This window comes from Nyctereutes procyonoides, unplaced genomic scaffold, assembly GCF_905146905.1.
Source record: "Nyctereutes procyonoides isolate TBG_1078 unplaced genomic scaffold, NYPRO_anot_genome, whole genome shotgun sequence".
NCBI lineage: Eukaryota > Metazoa > Chordata > Mammalia > Carnivora > Canidae > Nyctereutes > Nyctereutes procyonoides.
The window spans coordinates 37075279-37096703 of NW_026575048.1; the positions used below are offsets into that span (position 1 = coordinate 37075279).

At 43.4% G+C, this 21425-nt stretch overlaps 1 protein-coding gene across 1 annotated transcript; it reads left to right on the top strand.

Annotated features, from left to right (window-relative positions):
• Positions 1-13999: 13999 nt before the first annotated feature.
• Positions 14000-19553, top strand: IL36RN (interleukin 36 receptor antagonist). Its single transcript, XM_055327283.1, has 5 exons — positions 14000-14080; positions 14260-14318; positions 15874-15959; positions 17016-17143; positions 17338-19553. The coding sequence occupies exons 1-5, from the start codon at positions 14036-14038 to the stop codon at positions 17560-17562; spliced, it is 543 nt and encodes a 180-aa protein (XP_055183258.1). The 5' UTR covers positions 14000-14035; the 3' UTR covers positions 17563-19553.
• The last annotated feature ends 1872 nt before the right edge of the window (positions 19554-21425 follow it).

Below are 21425 nucleotides of genomic sequence, written 5' to 3' on the forward strand. Positions count from 1 at the left end.
GCATCCTGGACCCTAAAATGGACTCAGAATCCCTGTTAGAAATCCAGAAGAGAGAAGAATTTTCTCTAAGGCTGAGGCTCTGGCTTACAGCCTTTCCCAATAACCTCTTCCCAATTCCCAGTGCCTAGAAAGTGTTGACTTTTATAGAGATATATGAAAACAGAAGACTCTTCTAGTATTTCCTATACCAGCAGATCTGGAAGGGCCTATGGGGTAATATTCTTCAGCAGTTGGTGGAAACTCCCACTCCAACTCAGAACTTTGAGATACGTAGGAGGATAGAAGATAATCCCAGAGGCTCTCATGATGCATGTAAAGAAAACTGGGGTTGGAAGAAGGCTGGGAACCATGGGATTTTTCTCCAAGGGAGTAACGGGTCAAGTGACGAGATGCTCCACCCTGAAAAGAGTTTGATCCTGGGAGCTATTCGGTCTCTCCAAGGGTGCTTAACAATGGGTAGAGGCAGGGTGATGCTAACAGTCATACCCTCCCCAACAGCCACACACACACCACCTACTGAAATCTGATGAAACCAAACTACACATTCAGGAGTGTGGGAACATCTTCCTTGCAGACCCAAAGCCAGCGTCCTGAGAGGGGCTCTTGCCCTTCCTATTCTTGTTCTTTGCTTGCAACATTTTGGCACAAAGTCTGGGAAGAAGAAGAAGAAGAAGAAGAAGAAGAAGAAGAAGAAGAAGAAGAAGAAGAAGAAGAAGGGAACAGCTTCCAAAATCAAAGCATCATCTCTTCTTCCCCCCACCATTCTGAGAAAAATGATAAGAAAGTTATGGTTGTTGAGTGGATGATGTTATGGGTGTTAGGGGGCCTGATACCGAGTGGGAAAGTGGAGTGAATACTGCAAAATCTAAAGTGATTGCACTAAAGGAAAAGAAAAACATGAAATATTTTGATGTTTATATCTAGATGATTAGATGGTCCCTTATAAGTTGTTTAGAAAAGGAAATAGACTAAGAAGAGAAAGACCCCGGAGTCACAGAATAAGGGCTCAGCCCAGAAGAGGGGCATGGGGATTCCTACAAATAGAGAATCCATTTCCTGAATGGATCTGAAGACTGGGCTAAGAGAAAGAAGACGGTGTGCACAGGACTCTGTTGTTTTCAGTTATGCATTTAAAATTTTCTATCTGGCTTTTAAAAGCAGTCTGTATGTATTACTATAATAAAAATTAAAATGAGTAAAAGCGGTATGATTCTCTGCCCTTGTTTTACTCATCTGGAAATGTCTTTCTTTTTTCATTGCGATAAAGACTGAGTCCATTTTAAGGAGATAAATATGGGAAATACAGGAGGGTTTATCCAAAATCACAAAACATGGCATCTTTCCTCTTTTCTCTAGAGAGGAAAACCAAACTTCTGTTGAATATACATGAGAACATCATGCTCATTTTTCACATTCATTTTCACCTGGATGTTGGAGTTTGTGCCTCAATCCCTGTACTTCTTGGTGACAAAGTCAGTGATGAACTAGAACTTCTTTCTCCTGACCATTCATAAGACTTCATTTCTGTGGGTGCCCAAATAGCTCAATTCCCGAATAGGTCATTCGCAGGCCTTCAGAGGCCCTGGAGCCATGGAATGAGTAAAGCACTTGATCCTGCCCAGAGTGCCTCATCCTGATTTCTCAAAGCCAGGACTCAGAGATGTTCCTCTCCTGGTTTAGAGTAAGGTGGATGCTGTTGGAGGCCCAGCCTTGATGATTCAATCAGTGGAGGCTGTATCTGCGTTAAGACAAAATCTAGGGCTGCACTGCCCTGCCTTCATTCCACCTGTAAGCAATTTGCCCTTCCCTAAGTTTCTTGAGTCTGGTGAATATTATTGAATCACTGTAACTATAGCAAAATAATTGCTAAGATTAAACCTGAATCTATAGAGTTGGAGGAGCCCTGGCTCTAGATTCCTCCTTATGACCCTGAGATATGTTTATAAGTGCTTGAGAACCAAGAGGCATCTCCCCCTGTCCTTCCCCATGATAAGTATGGGTGTCCGTTTGCATATGTAACCACAGATGGAGGAATGGTCCTCAGATTCCATGAGGCTGTGTAACCACCATATCCAGGTTCTTTCTGTCATGGCCTCTCTGGATATTCCATCATCAATACCCTTTGCTGTTTCAGAGTTCTCTTGAGACTCATTTGTGGATTCTCTCAATAGTCCAGAGAATGCAACCATTTGCTCTTTGGATGACCCATCTTTTGTAGAAGATCCAGTTCTACATGATCCAACTGGACCATAATTTCCATTTATGTACATTCTTCAAATCATTATATGAATGATGGGATTCTTCTATATCCTTATAGTCGTCTTTTATTTTGTCTAGTTTTTCACACATTTAAGAACCCTTTAGGCAGTTGCCCTTAGTAACCACCAGATACTATACTTGAGAGGTCAGCTTAGTTAAAGGAACGGATGTTTGGTACTACTAAATTTGCATGGATAATTTTGTGTTTCATAGTCCAGTTTAATTTCTGCATCATAATTAAGGCAGTTCTGCGATGAGAACTTCCTTGGGCATTTCCCTTCTTGAGAGAATGAATAATGAGTTTTGGTGAGCCTTTGATACTGACATTTGAAGTTCACTGGTGTTGTTCCTCCTCAGATTAAATGACGGCTTAATAGCTACCCGCCCCCCTCTACTACAAAGCCCTAAGTGAGGCTGAGATATCCTCAGAGAACAGATTGTAATGATAGCTTGGGCCAGGAAACAGTTGGGATTTCAGTTTTGCTCTTCCCAAACAGGAAAGATGCTTTCTTTTTGCTACAAGATAATAGAGAGAAGGCTTTAGAAAATGGAGTATCCAGACCAGATAATCCCAGCTCCAGTAGGCTTTTCATTGCTAGCTGGGCTCAAAGATCTGCCTAAGAAAGTGAAAGATATGAGAACCAAATTGGCGAATAACATAGTTTTAATTCAAATGCTACTCATCTCTAAGCTGCCCTTTCCAGTCCTCTGTGCAGAGCAAGTTAATATTCCTTCATTTTTTTTTTCTTCAACTGTTCTTGGCTTCTGACCAAAAACTGAACTCTGCCTAATCTCCATCTGGGACCAGCAGCAGATGAGAGGGAAGGGGCCCAGAGCTAGAAGACTAGAAGTCTAATGCCCAGGGCTGCCCTTCTTTGAGGCCAGAGCTTGGGGATGGGGTGTAGCTAGGGGGTGGGGTGTACCTTGACTCCCACTTTGTACATTTTCCATTTTGGAATTTTGAGTTTCATTGTTGTAAAATTTAATTTCTTCCCAGTTAGTATATACATATTTTTAGAATTGAGTTTTTATTTATTATTACAACGGCTCTGCCAAAGCCCAAATATCCTCTGGGAGAATGTCCTCAGTTGGGTAATCTTGAGGCGTGGTGGGGGTGGGCTGGCCACAGGTTTTCTTACTTGAACACAGAGACTCAAGAGGTGACAGTACTTTGTGTGAATAAAGTACTTATGGACACTTGCAAAAAACCCAAAACCCAAAACAAAATTATGGTCATTCTGGACTAGACCTTGTTCTGTGGTACTTCTATTTCCTTGCAGATAGAGGAGCTTTCTTACAGGGAAGTCAAATGGTTCTGGGCATGCCCTTTTCTTCCCCCAGAAATCTCTGCTTCATGCGACTTCTCTAGAAGGTCCAATTCCTATAAGAAAGGTAATTTCCTGATAGAAGATATCAAACCTAGCTGTGACCTCTGGTTGCATCACTGTGGTAGTTCAGAGAGAGTGAAATGTATGATAGTGAGTGATATCCTTAAGTCTCAATTCAGTGTAAGGAGGCTGGTTGATGTAGGGGAAAATACAGAGTAGTGAAGATTAAGGCTCAGATGAGAGGCTGTGGGATTGGTTATTTTAGGAAGGCATGATCCCAGAATGCAGGGATAAGACATAAGCTTCATGACTCCAAGGACCTGTGGTAGGAGTTGGAGACAAAGAGACAGAAATGAGGTAAAAGATTGAGCTTCTGAGGGTCCATGGATTCAGGGACAGACTGGAGAAATCCCATCCTCTCGACTGCTCAATCTCCTTCTATGCTTGGGTTTCAGGTAAGAACTCACCAAGGAGAGTGAGTCAGTGAGAAACTGCCCGTTGAGGACCAGACAAATCATGTCCTCTTGGGATCTTCTCCCTTTGTCACCAGACTGAAGGCAAATAGCCATGGGTCTAAGGCTGAGGAGAGAGGAAGGGTAGGGTAGTCTTGGATTTATGCATCTGGCCTCTTGTCTCTAGGTTGCATATTATCTTGTCTCTATTGTAATAGGACTCTGGATGCCAGACTTATTCCACGCATCTTGGGTATTCAAGGATGTAGTCAGTATGTGTTTTGTAAGAGGGGGCAGGCATCAACTTTGAGTTCCACTCTTTATTTTTTTTTAATTTTAATTTTTATTATTTTTTAAAGATTTTTATTTATTTATTCATGACAGACACACAGAGAGAAAGAGGCAGAGACAGAGGGAGAAGCAGGCTCATCACAGGGAGCCCGATGTGGGACTTTGATGCCGGATCCTGGGATCAGGCCCTGAGCTGAAGGCAGACGCTCAACTGCTGAGCCACCCAGGAGTCCCTCTTTCTTTTTTTTTTTTTAATTTAAATTCATGTTTTGTGGCTCTCTCTAATTTTTCCTACCATGAGAGACTCCTAACTCTGGGAAACAAAGGGTTTCCCAGAAGGGGAAGGGGAGGTAGGCAGAGAGATGAGGTAACTGGGTGACAGGCACTAAGGAGGGTATTTAATGGGATGAGCACTGAGTGTTATACTATATGTTGGCATATTGATTTTAAATAAAAACAAATGTAAAAAAATAAAAAAATGTAAACTCAATTAGCCAACATTATTAGTTTTAGATGTAGTGTTCAGTAATTTATCAGTTGCATATAACACCCAGTGCTCATCATATCGTGTGCCCTCCTTAATGCCCATCACCCAATTATGCCATCACCACACCCACCTCCCCTCTTGCAACCCTCAGTTTGTTTCCTAGAGTTAAGTCTCATGGTTTTTCTCCCTCTCTAATGACTTCCCATTCAGCTTTCCATCCCTTCCCCTATTATCCTCTGCACTGTTTCTTATATTTCACATGTGAGTGAAACCTTATGATAATTGTTTTTCTCTAATTGACTTATTTCACTCTACCCTATAATACCCTCAAGTTTCATTCATGTTGATATAAATGGTAAGGAAAGGATGAATACTTACCATTTGCTCTTTCTTGACCCTTCATCATTACTACCCAAATGGCAGAGAGTTCCACTGTATGCCCTCATCACAAAACTCAACACTCAAGGAGGGAAAATCAGATACCCCAAAAGGTGGTCACCATCCTATCCCTGTGGCCACCCTCACTAGGGCACAGTTCTCCAGCTAAAAAATATTGATTAGCTTTTATTTAGTTGGGTTGAGAAAGATTGTCAAAATAGAGTAACTATCAAATTAACAGAGAGCATGTAACTTCCAAATTTGAGGGAAGGATGAGCAAAGGGAAAGCAAACAAAACCATCTCACTCAACCCAGTTGAAGGCACTAAAGGAAGGAGAAAAAGAAACAGAAAAAAAAGACACCAGAAGGAAACAAATAAAAAAGAAAGAACGAAAAGAAAAAATAAAAGGATGGTAGAAATGAATTGACGTATTTCAGTAACTGGTCAATTTAACTTAACAGACTAGAAAAAGAAATACTGCAATGTGCTAATTAAAAGAAACATACTTAACAACTGAAAGGCATGAGGTTGTTTGTTTGTTTGTTTGTTTTGGTGCCAAGTAGGCTCTGACTGGACCAAAGCTTTCACAAAAACAGGTATAAGATCTGGAGGGAAATGAGTAGGAAACTTGAATGCATTGATAGTGAGCACAAGCAAACACATATAGGCAGATTCTGCAGGGGAGTAGCTACTTGGAAAAAATGCTGTGAATGGGTCAGTTTCCTATATATCCTATTTTTACACTGAGGTCAGGCTTAAGCTGCATGGCATGAGACAACTAAAACTGATAGAAAACCATACAGTCCTCCTTGAAGAACCAGGGGACAGACTTGGGACAACCACAGCCACTGGAAAGTGAGGGAGTAATCTTAGGAGGAGAGAGGCAATGGGAGAGAGCTTGTGACTTTATGGCCGCCCCTCAAGTTGGGTTTGTCTGGTGTCTCCTCATGATTAGATTCAGCTTACACACCTTTGGCAGGAGTGCTACAGAAGAGGTAATGTGTCCTTCTAAATGTGCCATCTCCTATGAAGAGGCACCTTGTGTTGTCTTGCGCCATTACTGGTGAATGAAATTTTGGCCACTTGGTTAAGATGAAGTTGGCCAGGTTTCTCTGTTGCAAAATGACCAATATTCCTTTTGAATTGATAAGCAATCTGTGAGGAGTTTCTTTAAGACAACGCATAGCTCTTATTCGTCATCAGACATTCGGATAAAGGCTTTAACATCTGTTGATGATTTTTACCTGAATCACTCATTACTATGATGATTGAAAAATATTAAGTTTATTTTTATTATCCTTGAACTAATTATGTTTTTTATATATTGGCAGCAAGCTGTTAGAAAATGAAATAAAACATCAATTCCTTTTACAATGAAATACTTAGGAAAGGATTTAACAAAGGATGTAAAGGACACAAACGTGGTTGTACACTTAAAAATGGTTAAGATATTACTCAGCCATTAGAAATGACAAATAGCCACCATTTGCTTCGACGTGGATGGAACTGGAGGGTATTATGCTGAGTGAAATAAGACAAACATTATATAGTCTCATTCATTTAGGGAATATACAAAATAGTGAAAAGGAATAAAGGGGAAAGGAGAAAAAATGAATGGGAAATATCAGAAAGGGAGACAGAACATGAGAGACTCCTAACTCTGGGAAACGAACTAGGGGTGGTGGAAGGGGAGGTGGGCAGGGTGTGGGGGGTGACTGGGTGACGGGCGCTGAGGTGGGCACTTGACGGGATGAGCACTGGGTGTTATTCTATATGTTGGCAAATTGAACACCAATAAAAAATAAATTTATAATAAAAAATGGTTAAGATGGTAAATTTGTTATGTGCATTTTGCTACAATTAAATATAATATAAAAATAGAAAAAACAAATGTGTAAGCACTCACTAATAATTGTTACCTACATAATTATTATATATGTGTTTGTGTGTGTGTATATATTCTATATATATTAAAGGAAGTAATCCCTGGTTCTCGAGGAGTTTGCGAAAGGAGATGATTCTACTCTGTCAGTGCCAAGTGCCACAGACAGATCCAAGGAAGGCTTGGGGTCTCCTCTGGAGGAATCCCAATGTAGTTCCCCTTGCCCTGTCTAACTCTGCTATGGGTATTCACTGCTCCAAGTCTTCTGTGGAAAGAGATTTAAAAAAAAAAAAAAGAGGAAAGACTGCATGGATTGATCAGGTAGATGTTTGGAAGAAATGCATCCAAGTGTGGCCTGCCCAATCCAGCCTGGCCAAGAGTGCCATCTCTGTGAGGTCATAGCCATGCACACAGAACCTGTACTCTGCCCAAGCAGAAGGACCATGGCCCAGAGAGCAGGAATGATGGAGCCAGACCGGTATTCTTCCCAACCTATTGACTTTTTCCTTCCACATTTGGCTTATTTCCAATTTTCAGCTGCAGAATTTGATTCAAGTCCAAGCTGTTCTGTGGACAGAGGTCCAGAAATGGCCAAACCACATTATCTGTGGGAGGTGGGTTCTCAGACTCTGGAGGCCTCTTAAGTACAAATGCATGAAGCACCTGGACCTGCTCTGGAGGGCCTTAACTGGATCTGAGGTAAGGAAGTTGCCTGTGTCTCCAGTCCTGCCCTTGGTGACTCAGTCAGGAGAAACTGCCTGTGGGTGTGACACACACCACAGGCTCACCCTGCCATTGCCTACACACTCCCCAGTCCCAGCCTGTAGAACTGGCCCTTCCCTAGACCCTCCACCCTGGAAGATGCCATGGGACTAAGCAAGGAACAAAGCAACACGTTTCTGGCTCAGCACCCAGCTGCAGTGCTCTGACCCACAGACTCGCCTGTAACTCCACATGGATTCCAGCGTTACTCAGAAGTGCTACAAGTTGGGTAGCACCTTCTCCTCTGTCGCTCCACACAGTGACTATAGGATGTGGCTGTAGTTGGGGCGAGTGCCCAGGGCTCTGGCAGGAGTCCCCTTCTGTTCACAGTTCCCTGGAGGCTGTGTGTCTGTGCATCACCACCATATCTCCCGTGCCAGGCAGGGCCTTCGTGGTTGTTCAAAGCCACCAAAAGTCACTCTAGGGAGGGAAGAATTCCCTCTGTCCTGATGTGTGCCACACTCTGTTGTGGTGGAGCCCTGTGTCTCTGGACTAACTCCATTGGTTTCTGCTGTCTTTCTTGAAGTCTCTGCTCTTCTCAAGAAGCCCCTTGGTCCTTCCTGCCAAAGACTCCTGGCAGGGAGCCTCCTTGGCCTCCAGCTCTGCCCTCCATTCCTTCATTGCTTGAGTCTATAAGTGTTATGTGGCATATTTGTTCACAGCGGGGGATGGGGATGAGTTAGTATGAAATCGAACTGCTGGAGTCCTAATATCAGGTCTTAACTAGCTTGTGACCTTGAGTTAGTTACTTAACTTCTTTATACTTGGCTTTGTCTTGTTAGTTAAATGGGAATAAAAATTACACTCACTTCATAGGTCTGATGGCACAATGCCTGTACTGCTTTTGAGGTAATGCTTGAATGCACAGACAATGTTAACCTTTCTTGTAAGGGATTTGAGAATCCACAGCATATGCTGTGGTCATTCAGCCAGGCTGAGTTGGGGTCTTCTCCCTCTCTGGGTCAGGTAAGATGTGTTAGCACAAGCACAAGGAAGTGTTTGGTCTTAAACTGGCCTCAGGTTTAGATCAGAGTAAACATGGCCTCCGCCATGTTCTCAGGGTCCTCTTCACATACCTGGGGAGGAGGGCCAGAGAGGTGAGAAACAGAGGGCGTGGGAAGCAGATTGTGGGTTTGTGCTAAGTGCTTACACTGCTCTTCACAGCCTCTGTCTCACCTATCCTCATGACAGTCCAGTGAGGTGGTGGTTCCTCCTTTCTTTACAGAGAAATGCAAATGAGGTGAGATGAATCATCAAATCAGAGAGATGAGGCAAATTCTCTCAGGCCATGTGGCCAATGATGATGATGATGATGATGATGATGATGATACAGCTGACATTTAAGCACTTACTTGTGCCAGGTATGGCTCTAAACACCTCACATACATTAACTCCTTTAATCTTAACAACCACTCCTGAGTAAGTATTATTTTTAATTCCCATTTTACAGATGAGAACTCCAAAATGCAGAAAGTTTAAACAACTTGACTAAGGACATAAGCTGATAAGTGACAGATTTAGAACTTGAATCAGGATCGTTGTGACCAGAGTTCAGCAAGCTTTTTCTATAAAGGACTGTATATTAAATATCCTAGGTTTTACAAACTATGCAGTTTCTGTCACAGATACTCAACTTTGCCATTGTAGCGCAGAAGGATCTACAGACTGCGTAAACAAATGAGCATGGTTACGATAAAGCATTGTTTAGAAAACAAACAGTGGGACCATGTTAGCCCACTGGCCAGAGAGTGTGCACTATGGTCATAACTGCTATATTAAGAGAATGTGGACCCAGAAGCATCAAAGCTCTCTGAGAAATAAGAGTCATAGCTGCGAACAAAATGTGAGACAATTCTCTGGCCTTTCCAATGTGCTACAGCATACAACTCATTCAGTGTTAGTACGATATTATTTATTAAAGATATACTGTATACCAGGCATCACCTTAAGTGCTTGGAATACACTAATGAACAAAGTAGACAGGAAACCCCTCCCTTGTATGAGCTTATCTTCCAGCAATATAGGGTGGGGGAGCAGATAAATAACACACCTAACACGTAGCTGAATTATATATACAGTGTGTTAACAGATGTGGGGAGCTGTGGAGAGAAATAGAGCATGGTAAAAGAAATGTGGCAGTAGGAGAAGAAAGCATAGGATGGTGAGTATAGGTCTTATGGAGAAGGTAATATTTTAGCAAAGACTTTACAGAGGTGAGGAGTGAGCCATGCTCCTATCTTGGAGAAGAGGTTCCTAGGCAGAGAGAAGAGTCAGTGCAAACGCCCTAAGGCAGGACTGTGCCTGGCTTGTTCAAGAATGAGCGAGAGGTCCATTTGACTTGAGTGTACTGCATGGTGTGGTAAAAGAATGGGGTCAAGAATTAATGTCAGCCTAGTTTTGCGGGGCCTGCAAGCGTGGCAGAGACTTGCCTTTTAGTTTCAGAGACTCAGGGAGCACAAGAGTGACAAGAACTGAGGCAGATTATAAATGGATCCCTCTGGGTGCTGTGTTGTGTCTTAGGGTCCATAGCTTTAGACTCAGGTTTCCTCAATTTGGTTCTGATTATTAGTTCCATATTATGCAACATAATTAAGCTTTCTATGCTTGGCGTCCACATCCATCAAACAGGGATAATAAGAACATTTACCATATAGAGCAGTTATGAGCATAAAATGAGAAAATTCTCATGAAATAGAAAAAAAACCCATTATACATAGTTCTAGGAACATAGTGGACACCAAAAGAATACTGATTATTTTAATTATATTCAATTTATCTGCCTAATAAAAAATTACTATTTTACTATAATAAACTGCTTGTGAATGTGCTTAATATTGATACAGGTGTGTGCTCTTGTACCGTTTCCTCCCTCATCTCTACAGCAAGAGCAGGAGCCACCCTCACCTCTAGGGCACTGCCACTCTCACAAAAGTGGTGAGAATCACCTTGGGGGACATTACTCCTCTGCAGACTGGCACAGCTTTTGGAACAACCTCCATGGTCATATAAAGTCCATGAAGAATTGAGATATTTCCTAAGAAGGAAGGCTACAAGCTGAAGCCTGAGGAGAATGAAAAGAGAACAGGAGAAGAAACTGCCCATGGTGATGACAAAGTGTGTTAGTTACCTGTTGCTGTGTAACAAATTATTCCAAAACTTAGCAACAGCTTACAACAGCAAGCATTATTTCACACAGCTTCATAGAATAAGGAATCAGAAAGGTGACATTTACTGGGTGGTCTGGCTCAGGACTTCTCATGAAGTTATAGTCAAGATGTCACAGGCTTCCTCATCAGAAGGCTGGAGTGGAGCTGTAGGGCCTGTTTCTAAGACTGCTCACACATAGCTGTTGTCAGGAGGCCTCAGGTCCCCACCAGGCAGGGCTCTTCATAGGCTGCTTGAGTGTCCTTCTGACATGGCAGTTGGCTTCCCCCAGCGGAGAGAGAGCCAGGAGAGATCAGGATGTGGCACCCTGCCACTTCCACCAGGTAGTATATTCTTTAGAAGTAAGCCACGAAGCCCAGCCCACACTCAAAGGAAAACTAAGCTCCGCCTCTTAAATGGTAGAGTATCAAAGAATTTGTGGACAGATTTTAAAACCATCACACAGGATGTATGTCTTGGGGCAAAATAACATATCTTAAGTAGCATCAGTTCAATTTTCAAAAAAGTCCAAAACACAACTCTCACACAAACACAGAGTGAGCATGTGCCAAGGATTTATCATTATTAATAAGTGAAGGAACTAGCAGGATGATAAAACTGATTCAAAAGACATGATCAGTCAGGAAATAAATGGTGGAATGGGTTGGCTGACTTAGATTTAAAACAACAACAACAACATCCTGCTTAATGAATTGCAAGGCAATAAAACTGCACCCTCTAGGGCCATCTTTAGTATCAGGCAGAAATGATTTGCAATTTATCAATTTCCTCTTAGTTCACACCTAACTTCACAGAGTCTGTATCTAATCCATAGTCATCAATAAGCCAAAGACATCTGTTTCCTAGAGAATTGAGTAATCGCTGGTGGGCCTGTTTGACCATATTCTAGTGTGATATTGGAAACACATGTGGTCACCATTTTGTCTTATTTTCAAGTTTGAAGAACTTAACTTTCTTCATGGCATTCATTTTATTTTTGTCACTTGCATCGTCTTAGCTCATATTCACCTCTCTATCCATTCATCCTGTACCCATCACCATGAAGCACATTGCAGGGGAGACGAAGCTGGCAGACATAGCCCCCTGTACCCTCAGCAAGCCGCCCCATTTGGAGAGGGGAAGCCATGCGCTGGTATCATTCTATCTTAGAATGAGGACAGAGCTTCTGAAACCCCACAGATGTGTCCTGTAGGCACGTGGGTGCAAATCACTGAGGTCGGGGGATCAGAGAGGGCAGCCTTTTCCAGTGAAACAATATGTATTTTCTCTAGAATCGCTTTACAAATGAAAGTCGGTCTGCTTAAAACCACTTTTGGGGTGCCTGGGCAGTGCAGTCGGTTGAGTGTGTGACTCTTGGTTTTGGCTCAAGTTGTTATCTCATGAGTGTTTGTTAGAGCTCCTGGTCAGTTGGGCTCTGGGCTCAGCCAGGGGTCTGCTTGAAGATTCCCTCCCTCTGCCCCTCCTCACCCAACACTCATGTGTTCTTTCTCTTTCATTTTTTTAAAGATTTTATTTATTTATTCATGAGACACACACACACACACACACACACACAGAGGCAGAGACACAGGCAGAGGGAGAAGCAGGCTCCACACAGGGAGCCCGATGTGGGACTTGATCCCGGGTCTCCAGGATTATGTCTTGGGCTGAAGGCAGGTGCCAAACCTCTGAGCCACCCAGGCTGCCCATCTCTCTTTCAATCCCTCTCAAATAAATATGTAAAATCTTAAACAAACAAACCACTCTGTCTATAGGCCAACACCTTCTGGTATTTCTTTTTCATTTTGTTCCTTTTTGTAGTTATTTTCAGTGTCATTTCCATTTGGCCAATTTAATGATTTTGCATAATGTAGCCTCTATATTTTAAAGTTCTCTGAAAGGTGTTTATCACATTAGAAAACCTCAATATTTTATTTATTTTTGAATGCTTTAAGGACTTTTTAACCTATAAGCTGGAACACAATTTCTTTAAAATTTGTACCTTAACAATAAATGGCTATCAGTCATTAAATTGTTGGTCGTTAAATTGTTATTATGCACTGCCCTCTAACTTTAATTCAGCTCCATCACAGAGACTGTATGGAGGTATTGAAACCACATGAATTTTTTCCCAGTCACATATTTTTTTGCCAGTTAGGTATTGGAGAAGGATTGAGTACAGGTGGCATGGACTAGATTTTATTTTCTAAGGAAATAATCAGACACATGAGTGAAGAGGTTGATACAAAGATGTTTGTCATCACATGATTTTCAATAGCAAATAATAATAGACTATAGATAATTGATCATTATAAATAAATGTGTCTATACAGTGAAATGTGTGCAGCTATTCAATGTTATGCCATAATTCATATTCGGTATGGAAAGATATTCTTCTATTTTGCTACATGAAAAAAAGCACGTTGAATAGAGTGTAGGCTCTATGACACAGTTGTGGGAGACAGGGTTGACAGTCACATGTATATGTACACAGAGGAAAAATGTCATTGGTTTTTCTGATGGTACACTCAAAGAAGACAAGTTTTCTTTTCTTTCTTTTTTTTTTTTTAGAAGACAAGTTTTCATGGATTTTTTTTTTCCAATCTGGATTTTCAGGTTTTTTCTCCAATGAAAATGTAGACTAAAACATTGCCTGAGCAGGAAAGCCCCACCTCTGGCATTTTCCATAGGCCTGGCAAAGGAAGGAAGGACAGAAGGAAGAGAAGAAGGGAGGAGAAAGGGAGAATTTGTTCTGAAATCTACTTTCCTTGAGGGGCTATTTGCATTGAAGCCTTTGGGTCTGGAAGTGTCTAAGGTCTGGGAGCTGAGTGCTCTTGAAGAGCTGGAAAGCCCCTTGGAAATTCATCAGAATTGCTGAAAGAATGCTATCTGCAGAACCTTCCTTCCCTGGGAGAGGTAATGAACAGTAGGTGTTTCCAGAGGCTTAGGGTGGTGTGAAATACCTGGGAAACCCTGCTCCTCCTCAGCTTCTGGCAGTTTCAGGGGCTCCTCCCTAGTGCATTATTAAAAGGGCTGAGGCATCCCAGAGGAATGGGCAGATACACAGGCTCTGCCAGGAGAAAGGAGCATTCTGAGGTGTCCTTTGGGGAGCTGGGTTTCATTCTTTCCAGCAGGATTGAGGCTCTCCCCACCTCTAGAACCCTCTGTTCTGTGGGGGATGTTCACATACTGTGGGCGGGGTCAGAAGGCTGTTTGCTACCCAGGCCCCTGCCAGCTTAGTCTCTATGTCCACCTAAGATTTTGTGTTATTTCAGAATAAGAGTCTACACACTGTGAAGCTAAGGATGGTCCTGAGTGGGGCGCTGTGCTTCCGGTGAGTATCTGAACCTCTGATTGGGTGTGTCCTCTGGGGGAAGTAAGTTATGGGTAGACCCGTTGTCCATCCTTTCTGGGTAGGGAAGGGCTGTGGCTGCCCAGAGCTGGGGCTCTCATGGGTGGGCGGGCAGCTGGGAAGTTGTGAACAGTCCCTCATTGTCCTAAGGGAAGTTTTTCCAGCCTCTGTCAAGCTGAGGCTGGCCACCTCATGGGGGTTCCCTGATGAGAAGAGGGAGCAAGTGCGTCAGTCTGTGTGCAGCCGCAGCCCTCAGTATCCATAATGAGAAGGGAAGTCAGGAGACCCAGTCAGAGCTGTTACCAACCACTGGGGTGAATTGATGTCAGTCCAGCCACTCTGCTCCATTACCTCCCTGCTGCCCTTCAGGGCGAAACAACAACAAAATGATTTAGTCAATCAATCTCTCTGTCCACTGGCATGTACTGAGCCAGTCAGTCTGCTGCGTTCTGGATTTTGCACTAGTGACTGAAAATGGTCTTTGCTTACTCTGAACTCAGAGTCTACCATAGCTTTTCCCAACGTGTGTTCTGTAGAGCCCCAGTCCTATGAGTGGCTTTATACAGTGCTGCTCCTTGATCAAGTCCTGTGGGAAATACCACTGTGTCTTCTTATAAGAGAACCACAGTGCAATGCAATATATTAGTAACTTTGAATGAGATTTGTTTGTGTTTAGCCATCACTGAAACAGTTTTCACATAGCATACTTATTTCCATATAATTTCTGAAGAAACCCACTTTAGGATATATTTTTCACCTCACAGGATGTCAAAAAATCAACTGTGATCAGAGATGAGAATAAGTTTGAAAAGTAAAATGAAAGAATTTTAATTTTTTGTATTTTTTAAAGATTTATTTATTTATTTGAGAGATAGTGTGCGTAGTGGGGAGGGGTGGAGGGAGAGGGAGAGAGGAACTTAAGCAGACTTTGCACGGAGCTCGAGCCTGACACAAGGCTCAATTTCATGACCCTGATATCACAACCTGAGGTGAAAACCAAGAGTCTGTTGCTCAACTGACTGAGCCATCCAGACGCCCCAAGAATTTTAAATGTAAAGATATTCCTCACTTAATAAATGGAAGTAAATGTGTCTTCATGTCTTCAAAAATGATTGAAGAATCAGATTTTCATCTGGAAGAGGCTTGGGGATTATCTAACCCATTGTCTTAATTTAGCAATGGGGAGACTCAGGCCCAGAGAGAGCAAGCAGCTTATCTGTTGTGACTCAGCAGCAATGGTGGCACAGCCAGACAAGAACCCAGCACTCTGACTCACAGTCCACACATGGAGAATATTGGTTGGTGTAGAAAAGATGGAATAAGGTGAAGGAGCAAAATCAAGAGTCAGATGGGAGGCTGTGTTATTATCTCATTGGTAGGGTATGAGCCCAGCAGGGCTGGCAGAGAAGGTTGGGCAGTTACTTCTGGCACAGTGGGAGGAGACAGAGACAATGCCTGATACTGGGGGACTCTGTAGAGCCCAGCCAGCCTGAACGAACACCTATCCCTCACCTAACTAAGTGTCTTGATGTTTCAGAATGAAGGATGCAGCACTGAAGGTACTCTATCTGCATGAGAATCAGCTTCTAGCTGGAGGGCTACATGCAGGGAAGGTCATCAAAGGTTGGTGGCAAAAAATTACCCTACATCCCTAGGTGTCTATACACTGAGAGGAGGGGGCCTGAAGAGGGCTTAGAATAGCTATGCAAACTGGCACAGACCTACAGATCCCAGACCTGACACAGTAGAGGGGACATCATAAAAGCAGGACAATTAAAGTACTATACCTTGTAGCAAAGTGAGGACACATGCCCCAGTGCCACCTGAAGCCTCTATGCAAACGTGTGAATATTTTCCAGGATGAATGCTTTGTTCTTCCCTCATAGGTGGACTTAGGCCAAACCTTCCTTTTCCTGGGACCCAGTGCTGAGGAGAGATCTGAAACAGGCCTCTAGGCCTTTATTCCCATGTGAGAGTGACTTTCCACCCCTTTACACAGGGTTCCCTCTGCTCTGTGGGGATTCTCGGTTACTCAGAGTGATGCAACCCAGATAGCAGGTGGTACCATCTGGCTTCGTGCTTACTTCTTCTGCCCCATACACTATGACAGGTTTTGTTTCTAAAATAGCACATACCTGCCCACTTGGGACACCTTTACTGGGCTGTGGAGCCAGGCAGATACTCCTGCCAGGCTGTGTGTGTACGTGTGTGTATGTGTGTATGCATGCATATATGTATGTGTGAATGTGTATGTGTTTGTATGTGTGGTGGGGGATGGTACAGAGAAGAAGGAGACCCTCTTGTTCTCAGGAATATCACAGAAGGTATAAATATGTCTGAATAAATCTGATGAGAGTCTTACCAAATCAAGTTTCCAAAACAAGGCCAGAGGGGCAAAAGGCATTAAAGGAAATGGCCAGATCTTCCCTAGAGCTTACAAAAGGCTTGAAGGTTTGAACCTGGATAAGGGGATGGGCCTAGGGATGGGAATATGGTACAATGTCCTTACATGCCTCAATGTCATTGGGCCAGTTGGCAAGAGACCACCCTTCCCTAGATGACAGCGGCTAACAAGCTTCCCTTTTCCCAGTCTAGGGACAGGATGTCTCATGCAGGTCTTGCTCTCCAAAGTCCACGATGTAGGGGAAGATTCCCCTGAATATGGCTTCCTTTCTCTAGGTGAGGAGATCAGTGTTGTCCCCAACCGGTCTCTGGATGCCAAGCTGTCTCCAGTCATCCTGGGCGTCCAGGGAGGAAGCCAGTGCCTGTCGTGTGGGACAGGGCAGGAACCAACTCTGAAACTAGAGGTGAGTCCTGTGGGGGCTTCCTTGCTATCTGACCTCATAAGCCAGCAGATGCTGAAGCCACTGGGCCATGCATCCTGGGCCCTGAGCTCCTCTCCCTCACAGGGTTCTGTGATTGCAGCCCTGCCTTTCCATGCCCCCAGCCCAGTTCTCCTGCCTCCTCCACTCCTTCCCCTCACCTGCCCCTCTGCTCACAGCCAGTAAACATCATGGAACTCTACCTTGGTGCCAAGGAATCCAAGAGCTTCACCTTCTACCGGCGGGACACGGGGCTCACCTCCAGCTTTGAGTCAGCTGCCTATCCAGGCTGGTTCCTCTGCACCGTGCCTGAAGCAGACCAGCCTCTCAGACTTACCCAGCTCTCAGAGGATGCCAGCTGGGACAACCCCATCACAGACTTCTACTTCCAGCAGTGTGACTAGGGCAATGCATCCCTCAGAACCTACCTGAGCAGAGGCAGCTCAGGTGGGGCAGAGGTGGAGGAAGACACTGATGGCAGCCACCCACCATCTGCTCTCAGGGCCTCACCTCTGGCTGGCACTCGGCCACTCTCCTTTTTGATTCCCAGTTTAGGTAAATCCTTCTGAGATTTGGGGCTTTGTCCACATTTTCTTCCCCTGTTGAGTGGTGCTACTTGTGTGGAATCTTGCAAAAACCACTCAAGATGAATTGGAAATTACATAAAAAGGTTCCTAAGGGGTCAGGGTTGGGGGAATTGTGGAAATCCTTCATGCTTCATGGTAACTTACCCAGTAGTCCGGAGCCCCACAGGCCAGCCCATCCCAAGGTGAGCCTATTAGGGCCACCAGCTGCTCACATGAAGTCCTGTCATCCACCAGTATGCAGAATAGGGAGGTCATAGAGTTAGGGACCCAAGGCCCAGCCGCATCCCTCTTCCTTAAAACTCAGCTGCCATCATATTCTATCTTTTCCATGTCAACCCTCGTGCTCTAGCCATGGCAGGAGAAGGTGGTGATGTCCGAGGAATGACTCCAGCTCAGAAGGCTGAAAAATGTCCAGGCATTACCTTTTGAAGCCTGAGGTACCATTAAAATCCAAGATACTGGTATCTATTCCCATAAAAAGTTGCTCGTGGCATTCTAAGTGAGAAGAGCAAATTACAAAGTAGCATATCTTGTAATTTCATTTTAATTTAAAAATATCTATCTATATATGTCTGCATAGAGGTCTGAAAGAGTTTACTTCAATTTTAGCAATAGCAATTTAGCAATTACCGGTGACTTTTCTTTTTGTTCTTTTATTTATTTGCATTTTCTAATTCTTCCATGATGAAGATGGACTCCTTGTGTAATAAATAAGTTAATCTTGGGGAAAACAGAGCAGACAATATTTGTGACCATCCTTGGCACTCCCTGAGTGAAATTCAAATTGAATTGAACTCTGCTGGTCAGCAGAAGCAAGAATCAGAACATAGATCTCCTCAAACCTGCAAAGAAAGAGAATATGATGAGTTAGCATGGTTGAAATCTCCTGGAGAAGGAATTTATAGAAAGAACAATCCTGGGCCTAGAGTGGTCACAGCTCCCTAAGATTGCAAGGTGTGGGTTTCAGCCTCCAAAGGATCCTGTGCTGGTTGAAATTTATTTCCTTCTGGAAACCTTAGACTGTGACATTATTTGGAATTAGGTTCTTTGCAGATACAATTAGTTAAGAGGTCCCGCTGTATTCGGGTAGGCTCTAAATCCAACATGACTGCATGTGCAAGAAGAGGAGAAGACACGTAGGCACACAGAGACCAGGAAGGCCATGTGAAGATGGAGGCAGATATTGTACTTTCACTGCAATAAGGCAAGAAATGCCATGATTGAGGCAACTGCCAGAAGCTAGGAAGAGGCAAGGAAGAATTTTTCCCCAAAGCCTTCAGAGGGAGGATGGCCTTCTAGTCTCCTGAACTGTGAGAGAACAAATTTCTATTGTTTTGAACCACCAGCTGTGTGGTAATTGGTTGTGGTGGCCCTATGACATTAACACAGCCGTTGCTGATCCCATCTCACATTGTGTGTCTCTTCCCACATTGTACCCACATTTTCTCTGTGACCAACAGAATGTGGCAGAAGTAATATTATGCCACTTTTGAGATTAGATTACAAAAGACTCTGCAGCCTCTATCTTGTTTTCTGTCTTTGTTTACTTGCTCTGGGGGAAGCCAGCTGCCATCTCATAAGCAGCCCTATAAAGAGACCCATGTGTTGGAAAATGAAGCCTCCTACCAACTGCCACATAAGCGCATTTGGAAGCAGCTTCCCCAGCCCCAGTCAGGCCTTCAGATGATACAACTCTGGCCGACAACTTGATTGCCACCTCAAGAGAAACTCTGAAGCAGAACCACCCTGCTAAGCGGGTCTAGATCCCCAACTCTCAGAAACTGAGAAAATAAATGTTTTTGCTTTCAGTTGCTAAGGTTTTTTTTTTAAGATTTATTCATCTTTTGAGAGAGAGAGAGACAGAGCACAGGCACACACAAGTGGGGAGGACAGAGGGAGATAGAGAATCTCAGGCAGACTCCCAGTGAGCATGGAGTCTGACACAAGGCTTGATCTCATAACCCTGAAATCATGACCTGAGCTGAAACCAAGAGTTGGACGCTTAACTGACTGAGCCACTCAGACTCCTCAATTAAATTTTGGGGTCATTTGTTATACAGCAATTGATAACTAATACAGAGGGAAAGAGAAAGAAATACACTTATTTTATTATGGTTACAATTTTCTCCAATATTTTCATTTCCCTTCTCACAATTAACATCTGACCTTTTATTTCCCCAAACATTCTGTTTAAAAGCTGATCATACTAAATTTGTTGAATATTCTCTGTTCCTGCAAGATTTAGTTCCTCCTTGATTACCTTTGCACTTCCAGTCCGACATGCCAAGGACTGTGACTCCAGCACCCCTACCTTCTAAACTCTAGGGGATCAGACCAGAAGCCAGAGGAGAGGTCTAAATCTGAGCCCCAGGCATTCTTCCTGCACCTCACCAGTCAGACAAGCTTGGCAGGTTCAGATTCTGCTGAGGCACTAGCAAGGAGGTGGCCAGACCATAAGGGTCTGTCTCCGTGGAGCTGCTGAGACCCAGATGCCGCCAAAGCCTTCAGGTAGCAGACAGCATAAGTTGTATCACAGACCTCTCAGAAGTATCAAGAACATGAGCTCCGGGCATCAAGCTTGTTTCTACAGATCCAGTTCACACTCTTTCTTTGCCCACAGGCCCATTCATAGTCTCATATCATCATCTCCTCCAAGAAGGCTTTGCTGAATTAAGATCTCTGGTCATCTACTCTGTGCTACATTGCTATGCCAACTTCTATGGCCCCTGAAATGACCTCAAGGTCAAGGCTGTATCAATTTGTCTCTAAGCACCTCAAATAATGTTTGACAAATAACTGGAAATCAGTGAGTACAGAATGTGGAAACTATTCTTCCACCCTGGAATATCTTTCTCTCTCCTCCACCCATTTAAATGGGCCCACCTTTCAAGGAGCAGCTGAAATTTCACCTCAACCTGGAAGCTTTCTCCAGCCTAAAGTAATTGATTCATCATTTGTAGGATGTTAGAGTTCAAAATGGTTTCAGCAGAGATAACCTGATATGAATCCATAGAAAAGGAAGGAGTATTAAATGCTGTCTTTAGGAATGTATAGGCTAGGGGACCCTGGCATCATGACTCTTTTTTTGAAAGAGACATAGTGGTTTTAGATTTCTTCAATTTCAGTATAAGCCCCCAGATTGGCCTGTATTTATAGAGGTGAAATGCCCACATCCTATGGCATTGGTGCCAGTTATAGGCATTGAGGACTACAAGTGTGTTCTGAGTAATAGAGAGTGTCCTAAGACCAAATCCTAAGGGCAGAGGCTAGGATGCTGAAGCTCTTTATCCTGGAGAAGCAAAACACAGAGAGCTCCAGTCAAACACTCAAAGCTCTGCCTCATAGAAAAATAAACTTGTTCTGTGTAATTCCAGGAGACACAAGCAGGACTGATGAGTAGAAATTATGTGTGACCCAAAAATTTTAAACGCAAGGACCACATACACTGTTAGGGTTCCTTTAAGAGGTTGCGGAAGTGTTGAAGAAGAGCCTGATTAACTATGTCTCAGGGGTGCCATCGCACAGGTTTCTCCATTTGGAGGAAGCCTATATGCCATGACTAAGGCCCTTTCAATTCTGGGATTTTTTTTTTTATTCAAGGAGATTCTCTGCCTCTATTGTTTCCAATGTGCTCTTGTCCCGCAGATTAGAGTCTGGCCTTCTTAATTATCTTTTTAAGT

Coding starts and splice junctions, on each gene's coding strand:
- IL36RN (XM_055327283.1), top strand. CDS start 14,036: ATGGGCAGATACACAGGCTCTGCCAGGAGAAAGGAGCATTCTGAG. Junction 14,081..14,259: donor GGAGAAAGGAGCATTCTGAG/GTGTCCTTTGGG, acceptor GTGTTATTTCAG/AATAAGAGTCTACACACTGT. Junction 17,144..17,337: donor AACCAACTCTGAAACTAGAG/GTGAGTCCTGTG, acceptor CTCTGCTCACAG/CCAGTAAACATCATGGAACT.